General features: G+C 38.7%; 1 protein-coding gene across 3 annotated transcripts in view; it reads left to right on the top strand.

Moving 5' to 3' along the window:
* anln (anillin, actin binding protein) overlaps nucleotides 1–7,441 on the top strand; it is a 38,558-nt gene extending 31,117 nt beyond the window's left edge. For all 3 annotated transcript variants that reach the window (XM_086063586.1, XM_086063585.1, XM_086063584.1), the window contains 2 exons: nucleotides 4,705–4,877; nucleotides 6,186–7,441. In XM_086063586.1, coding sequence (XP_085919712.1) covers nucleotides 4,705–4,877; nucleotides 6,186–6,300 — 288 coding nt within the window. In that variant the 3' untranslated portion in view covers nucleotides 6,301–7,441. The remainder of the gene's footprint in view (nucleotides 1–4,704; nucleotides 4,878–6,185) is intronic.
* The last annotated feature ends 1,951 nt before the right edge of the window (nucleotides 7,442–9,392 follow it).

Genomic DNA, 9,392 nt, shown 5'->3' with positions numbered 1-9,392 from the left:
CACCAGTAATATGGTAGAAAGTGCACATCTCTTATTAGAAAGGATAGGAAGGAAGGCTAGATCAAAAATGTTTAACTTACATCAACCATGTCACACTGTTGGGACCCGATCCATTATGTTTAAACGTGTTGCAAATCCAGCTCTGAACAGGCTTTCACTAACAAAACAGTCCTTTGAGAAATGATGTCGGTACACGTTCTTCAAAAATAAAATTAATCCACTGTCGTCTCAAAGACTTGGGACGAAGGAAGCTACCACTTTTTCCTGATCATTGTTTCCCCTCTCCACGGAGAGGCGGGGAAGAAAAAGAAAGGAGCAGCCAGCTTCTCGAATTTCAGTGGGCGTGACAAACCTTTACCAGAGATGGCGCCACTAACCCAAGGGGGCTGGGTCGAGTGCACTTCCGTGTCTTTTTGACGTCACTAAGTCACGGATGATGAATCTGCCTGTTTGAAGCACACATTTTAGAAAGGAGAAGAAAGCTAAAGAAGTCACGGACTGACTTTTTTCATACCTGGTTGGATTGTAGACGGGGCGGGGATGCATATTGATCGAAAACCCCACTAAAGTGCATTTTTATACTATGGGACCTTTAAAATGTATTACATAGCGATATCAACGTTTTCAGTCAAATGATTTTATTTATTTATTTTTGCTTTAACTCATGACCTAGCCAGGCCCAGAGTGACTAAATCGGAGTGGCCTTGTCTGCCTGAATTATGGACCTTTTGGCCTCTATTTTGTGCAGAATGGATCATGTGCATTGAAGCAAGTATCCCCCTCGCTCTTCCTCTCTCTTCTTGCACTCTCTGGCTTACTTTGTCTCCCCACCCTTCCCAGCGCTCACTGGCCAACACTGCAGCCAAATAATACTTGTCCAAAGTAAAGTCCCATAGCAGATACCTTGAAATAAAGCTAGTTATCGGCCCGATACTGACCTGCTGTCGGTACTCGGCCATCCCTTGTTTATACTGCATTAGGCTTTACACCTAGCCTGGCAATAACCAGATTGATTTGTGCTTCACTCGAGGGAGTTCTCCACAATATCAGTCTGGGACTGCTCCGCGTTGATTTGCTCGGAAAGGCGGGACACTGCAAAATACTTTGAGCTGATTGCACGATGCGGCATCTTGTAAATGTTTGTTTTGACCAATCACGGCCACGGATGAAAATGTCGTCTTCGTTCTCGTCGAAGGAGGGGAAAAGCACGAACATATTTACCTTGCCAGACAAAAAAGCACAAAGCTCTCTCAACAAGGAAACGGTGAGTAATTCTGCGATAACAGAATTAATTGCAGCCTCCATTCGTCCATGTTAGCTTTGTTTTGTTTCCTGGTTTCGTCACAGCTGAGCTGCATATTACGGCCCCAAACACAATGTCGCTTCGTGATTGGTTCAAACCACCAGTGGTTCGGATTGGTGGAAATCAATGGGAACGGTACAAGATGGATTCTCGGGAGTTTGTGAACTCACAAAAACCGCGAGAATACATTTTGCAGAGCAAGGTTACTTTACACCACCAGGATTTTGAAACTGATCATTAGGTTAAAAATGAATAAATAATTGTGTTAAGTTGTGTTTTGAGGTTTGTATGTTTTGACCCTCGAGTGCTACTGTAGTGCATTGTAATCTAGACACACAGCTACATAGCTAATCCAGAGTGTTGAAGCCTGTAGAGTATAATTTTTGCTCCAGAAATATCTGTTTGTAAGTATACTATTGTGAGGAGTATTTGCTTACACTAGATGACAAAATTGGATGTTGAAATTTTTTTAAAGCTCCTGAATGCAGGAAATTGAATTTATACTGCGAAGTGTGGCTGAAAATGAAACTGCATTCTCCTTTCTTCATGTGCACTCTGCGCATGACGTCACATCCGAAGACGGAGGGTGGGAAATTTGAACCCGAATCCACTCTGAACAGATAAGGTGTTAATCTGCTAATTAGAAAGATATTTGAATCATAAATGGTCAAATAAAAACACTACTGTAAAGCTATTTTGGGGCAAATTCCTCCATATAGCAGTTTAGGTTTCTAATGTGATAAAGGTTACTAGGTGCTAGTTAGCGTTAGCCTGGCGAGCCACACCCACTTTCTTGAAAGAGAAGTGGGTCTGGACAGGCGTCCATAGACAGCGATTCCAAAAACAGGCCGGCCAATCAAATTTGCCTATTTGCGTGACGTCTTCGTGAGCAACTTCCCTCTTTTAAATTTTTCCCGCAACGATTACATAAATCATTCACTACTATCTCTCTTCGGCTCGATGTTGGATTTTTACTCAGTTTCCGCAGAAAAGAAGAAAAAAAAGAAACTACTTTACAAGTCGCTTTTCTGACTTCACTCCGCTCTTCGCTCATTGGTTTATTCCACTGTCTGTTAACTCAGGTTTGCCCCGCCTCAGAAAGGCGGGTATGATAGGGCGATTGACCAGACTCACTCTCTGGCAAAACTGCGAGTGAGTCTGGATTTTTAGGCTAAGTTAGCATAGCATCTCAATGGTAACGCCCATGTAAATTAGTATTATGCTAATGGTTAGAAAGAAATTATCCATTTAGTGCTGGGGTGTCAAACATACGTATGCGAGTCAAATCAGGCCCACATAGGAGTTTAATCCGGCCTGCGAAATTATCTTGTAAAGTGAAAAAAGTTGGTAATGCCAGCCCAATTAATCAGACTGCCAAAATCAAAACATATAATTTCCTAATTTTACAAGCAATCATCAGATGAGCAATATTTCCTGTAACTTCATTGACTGCGACCTACAATGCATTCTGGGAACAATATATATGTAAAAAACAGGTAGATACAAAACGCCCGAAACTCATCCAATCCAACTATATTACATTTTGGATTAATCACAATAAGGGATGTGACGATATACAAACATCACGATATGAAGGTCACAATACGATAATTATCACAATATTGTGGGGAGATTGACAATATTTAAAAGAAAAAAGGTCCCAATATTGTAAAAAAAAGAGCTCATACTAAAAACACACACACAATATTGTGCTGTTGTACAAAACAGCAATGCATATAAACGCCTACAATCTCTAATAACACCTAATATTGAGGCACTTTCTTGCTAATGTACGCACACATTGAGTTCCTCCATATATTGACTCCCCTTCATCTGACCATTAGCATGGATTTTAAACATAGAAACATGCCTTGTGAAAATTAAACGGCACTAAAAACTAGCCACCAGAGGGTACTAGAACTGCACAAATGGAAATCAACCTGACCCTTTTGACAGATGTGCTGCTTTTAATATTGTGAAATGACGACTGCGATATTGTGACAGTTAGGGGTGCAACGATTTCAGATTTTGATGTACGATTATTGTCTGAGAAAAAAAACGCGGTTTTACAGTTTTTACTGTTATTATTGTAGACATAAAAAAAATCACATCAGCATTTTTTGAATGTTTATTTTTAACAACAATAAATAACTGAAAATATGTATATTTTTAAAGTTGCTTCCTTTTAAAACACACACAGCAGATTAGACAGACTCTTAAAGTAGGGCCTGGGCATTACGTATAACAAGTAGACGGCATGTACCCTCTTTTTCTTTCATCTATACTATACTACTATACTTACAGGTGAAATGTTCGTCCACAGCCTTTATAGTGGCGAGTTGTGCAGTTTACCGCTACACATGTAGGCATTTTGCAGCCATAATCCGTATGCAGAGATAGGTTTCTTGGGAGTCCCAAGATTGCGGCCCTGCGGCTTCAAAAGTTATGGCCTCTCCAGCGAGCGGCCGTGGATGGTGGGGCTCGCGGGAGCACCCGCCCTGCCGCAGAGCCCCGGGGTTGTGGAGGCGGCGGTGGTCGGTGGCGGCGGCAGACAGGCCCGACCCCCCGCCACATTTCAGCATCCCCTTTCTCCACGTCCGCTCAACCTGGTCCAGACCGGGCCGCGGCCGGCGCGGCGACGCCCACCGCCGGTGCCAGCGCGACCCAGCCACCTCGGAATTCAACCCACTGCCATCGGGTACGCAACTCTCCCCGGGCGGCGTTTAAAGCTGAGCCCTGTGTTGTTGTACGCCCGCTAAATGGGCCGTGTGGAAACAGAAGAGCTATGCACTATGCCGCATGGTTCGTTTTGCGCCGCACGTGAGTGGAAATAACCGGTGTTGTTGAACGGCTGTGGTTATTTAATCCTGTTGTTTAAAAACCACGGTTAATCGTAAAACCGGTTAATTGCTGCACCCCTAGTGGCAGTTTTAATATTGCGATATCCCGATATTGCCGTTATCGTTACATCCCTATTAACAATGAAAATCTGCCGATCCAATCAAGTCGATCAGATCTGTGTAAAAGTTTATTTTTTATGATGCGCAAAATGCTAATTTTTACTCACAATTTAATTGCAGGGAGAATCTGCTTATTCCGAGCCTTGATCATGTTTTACCATCACGGGGTGCTATACTTTGCCCTTGCTGCCTGCCTCTGGAGTAAGACAAAAAAAGTGTTCACTTCTGTGGGAGATTGCGTGCATACTGTGTGCACGGCCAGTTTTGACAGGGAACACCCACATTTAGGGTTGCGCCACCCTAGCTTGTGGGTGCGAAAATGACAGATTTGAGTGGATGGGTGCTCAAAACATGCTTGTACAATTGTTTGGACATTTACTTATTCTGTTTTCTCTTTTTCACTTTTTGTGATTGATTGATTAATGGATTATTTTTTTGCAGAATCCCATTGGCTTTATCAATCTAGACAACTGCACCAGTAAGAGGGTGGAACCAGCCAAACGAGAGTTTTGTGCCAGACCGAACACATTTGAGCTTATCACGGTCCGACCACAGAGAGACGATGACAAAGGGACACTAGTTAGTCAATGCGAGAACTCCATGTGTGTTACAAAGTAAGTATTTGTTATCATCCATGAATAGCGAGACAGTAAAGTTGCACTAAGATTTATGATTAATAGTCTGAGTAGTACAATTCTGTATTAAAGCCACACACTGCTGACTGGATTAAAAAGACTAAATAAAAAGGTTTTAAGTAGGGATGTCAGGCGATTATATTTTTTAAATCATAATTAATCGCATGACTTCAATTGTTAACTCACGGTTAATCACATTTTTTTTTTATCTGTCCTAAATAAACAATAAAATATTTTTTCTAAGTTTTCTTACTCTTGTTAAACTAATAAATATGGCGGCATCTTTTAGTCATTGGTACAGTAATTTCATAAAATTGAGTTAAAATTAAAAAGATGTACTGTACTGTAAAAAAAACGAGAGACATTGATTTGTGTTTAGGTCATTTTTTGGCATAATTGCATTTGTAAAACATTAGTGACAGCTCACTGCATTTTTCTTTTCATATTAAGAGCTATCTAATCTTTAACGTGAAATTCTGCACACTTTTAAAAGTGTAAAATACAATTTGGCTCCAATCTCCACAAATATATGCATTATTATTAAATGTATTTTTGCAAAATTTTGACGTGGACATGTCTGCTGCATTGTGACTGGAATTGCCCCAGTACAGGCTTTCCAAGTAAGGGGCAGTCATTAATCGCGCATTAAAAAATGAGTGATGTTAGGAACTTGAAATTAACTCAAAATGCACGCACTTATTTTGACACCCCTACGTTTTGAGAGATATTTACCTTCATTAACCTTGTTGCCTTGTCTCTTCTACTTGCAGTTGAACATTGATTTTCATGATTAATCTCTTGATAAGTCTAACAAAAAACTAATCGTCAAAAAACTAATCGTATGAAAACTGAAGCAATATTTCCACAAAGAAATGTCATTTTAATTAATCTGTTCAAGCCCACTAAAAATATGAACAATTTCTTCAAAAATAACTTCAATGGAACTGATCAGTGTTGACTGCTTCCTGTACTACCTAGCGGGATTGACGATGCATGCGCCAGTTTTTTACTCCAATACTTTTAGAATTCCATTGTGGTTGGGGCCTTCTTTTTCAAAGGGCTGTCACTCTTTTTCCCAGGGTGCATTATTTAGCAGACACACTTGATAAAGAAGCACAAAACTTGAAGGAAAAAATCTTCAGATGAGCATGCAGGGTAGTGCTCATTCAACAAGAAACGAAATATAAAAGAATATTCAATAAATGTGCATCATCAGTGTGAGCCATTTAATGTTTACATTTAACATGTTCCTTACATAGACTGACTGCTAATTATTTTCTTATGCAGGAACTGGCTGAGCGCCGACACTAAAGATGAGAGGAATTTGTGGCTGCAGAAGCTGAACCAGATTTTAATGGATTTGCGCATGTGGCAACCAGGTTCCTGTTCCAAGCCTTTGTAAACATATCACAGAGTTCACTGGTTCTATTGTTCTGTCAGTTTTGGCAACACACAATTGCTAAGTGCAATACAATTATTGGAGACAAATTCTACCCTGTGTTATATAGGATATTTTGAATGAGACAGACAGTTTAGAGGTTTGAGGAGAAGCAAAGCAAGCTGTTTGAAATATTTCACGTCAGTTCTTTGTGGGCACTTAAGGCCCAGTATTTGTAATTTACATTCCTGATATATGATATGAGCTAGTGTGACAAAGATTCTTAAAAGCTCTATTGAGACATCAGTGTAATGGTTATTTTTTAAATGGATACAAGTACCATTTCCTCATGTATGGTGACATATGATACTACAATATATAACTCCGTCTGCCAAGTTTTACTTTATCAGCTTGAACTATTTCCTGAAGTGTTTATTTTTGCTGTTTTCTTCAGTTCTATGCACATATTTTAAACTTATACTTGCTGGTAATGTTTAAAAATAATAATTTTTCCCACCTTCTGGGATGAGGGAGGTCTGTTTCACACTACGACCCACTGATTTGGCCTTGTACATGTTTGCGTTTTCATCATAAAATTTTGAATTGGCTTTCAAAGCAGGCTATTTGATCACTCCTGTGATTCCAAAATCTATGTAATGAATGTTTCATTTCTGAAAAAAGCAAGGTCTAATGTTAAATAGTAATATTGTACAGCAAATATGGAGTATATGTCAAAATGATTATTTTAAATTATAATTTTTTTTAATTGGGACCTATTTCAAGACCAACTCTGACTTTTGAAAAGAATACAAGGGGGCAGTCTGTGGAGCGTTTATAGTGTGTAACAGACTTGGCTTCTCTAATATATTCAGATTTTTTTTAAGTGCTTTGTTTTTTGTTTTAATTGAATGCGACCTAAAAAGTCATTTTTTTCACACTCGTTAGAATTACAGTAACCTCAACCCACCATCACGGGGGTTACATTCCAGACGACCCTGGTAATAATTGATACAGAAATACACTTTTGAAATAATCTCTATGCATGTTTTTACAGCATTATGATACTTTATTATGTTGTTTAACACTATAAAGTACCTGTACTACAAACACATTTGCAGTAATACAGTATATGTATGTGTGTAAATAAATATACAGTATTCCCTCACTTTTCATTGGTGATATTTTCCATTTTTTAATTTGGGGTGGGAGGGGACAAGGGTGAACACTTGTTACACTTAATAAATTAATAAAAAACTTTTAAAAATGCAAAATATAGAATAAATACCGAGCTGCTAATTATAGGCTACGTTCTTAAATTGTGATCGGATGCGTGCTCCTTCACCCCAGGTAACACATAAGGACAATGACAAAACGTCGGCTTAATAACTATGTTCAAGTTTTTCTTTTTAATCTATAAATGGCTTACCTTAATCAGAAACTGGGTTCCAAATGGTCAAATAAAAATTTGGGATAGTGAATCCGTATGAACCGAACCGTATGAACCGTATCACTCATTCTTGAAATAAGGAACAAAAGAGGTTTAAAAAAAAAAAAAAGGGATTTTTTATGCACATGGCATTTGGATTTGCGTATATTTGTATAGAAAACCATGTAAAGCAGTCGTACTCAATGCGCGACTTCTTTAGCTTTAATTGGCGGCTCTCGTGGCAAATTCTAGGCATGGGCAGCACAGAGAGGGCGGTTGTGGGGTGGTGAAGAAGGGATGGGGCCGACGCTAGAAGTAAAGAGACACATGGCTGGCATGTCACAAGGGGGTTTCTATCTAATTGTTTTGAATTTTTTAAGCGAATTAACTGAAAATGCGTAAAACAGACATGCGACTTATGCCTGTTGCCATCTGTTCTTCTGTTGCGAATATGGCTCTTTCGCAGTTACGTGCCCAAAATGGTGGGGGCGCCATAACAGGGGTTCCGCTTTTGACGTGTCAACTCAAAACGTCATCTGAGTTCAAACGTTCTGTGATGGCAGCGCAATGATTTAAGCAAAATGGACATTCTGAATAAAAACAAAGCTATATATATATATATATATATATATATATATATATATATATATATATATATATATATATATATATATATATATATATATATATATATATATATATATATATATATATATATATATATATATATATATATATATATATATATATATATATATATATATATATATATATATATATATATATATATATATATATATTTGGTGAATGTGACTTGTATCAGCAATGTAGATCATGGGCAACCCTGCACTTTTCCCACCAACAACAAATATGGACATTATTTGCTGTCTTGTTTATGGTGTGAGTGCCTATGCTTTTTCTTCTTCAAAGAATTTAGAAACTATAAATCCCTGTAAGCTAACAGATTTGTTCTATGTATTTTTTTTTTTTGCAAATGGTTGGGTGCGAGATTTATATTCATTTCAACCACCACAGTTATCGCAATAAAGATGAGCATGCTAATTGGTGTGTAGGCTCAAGTCTGAACCTCAAAACTGTTATCAAGTGTATAATGTACTGTAGTAGTTGTCTGTCAACCAAAGCCTGATTTAAAAAGATCCATACTTTAAAATGCTGTGTTTTGACTATATACATAGAACATTTGTTGTCTTTTTGACCCAAGGTACTGCACTCCCAACGCCTGCAAGAAGCTCCTCTCAAACCTAGGCCATCAGTCATCTGGAGCTATATCCTCTGCTCACTACACTTGTATAGGAGAATCATGTACACATGTTGCTGCTATGCCATTTAAAGGGACTACACCATGGTATTTTTAGCTCTTCCACAGTTAACTATAGGCATATAATGATGAAATCTTACCTTTGGCACAATCACGATGTAATTTCTTATGGTGGATATTTTTCTTACCTGGAAGTCAAACGCTCGGTTCAGTAAAACCCTGCTTCTTTCACGGTGGCTGCCGCGGCCCCTCTTATGACGTCGTCCAAGCCGGCTGTTTCGTGCAACGCCCACAAAACATACAGATAGGTTTTAAGCCGATATTTAAAGTGGACTCTAAATTTCACGGGCTGCTAGATCTCTGCGTTTGGTCACGCAAGCCATCAATTCTTGAATAAACATTTGAAACAAA

Source organism: Leptonotus elevatus, chromosome 19 (assembly GCF_054856555.1).
Source record: "Leptonotus elevatus isolate MCC_2025b chromosome 19, RoL_Lele_1.0, whole genome shotgun sequence".
Lineage (NCBI taxonomy): Eukaryota > Metazoa > Chordata > Actinopteri > Syngnathiformes > Syngnathidae > Leptonotus > Leptonotus elevatus.
Note: the sequence above shows the minus strand (reverse complement) of the source record. Positions and strands in the feature narration are given on the sequence as shown.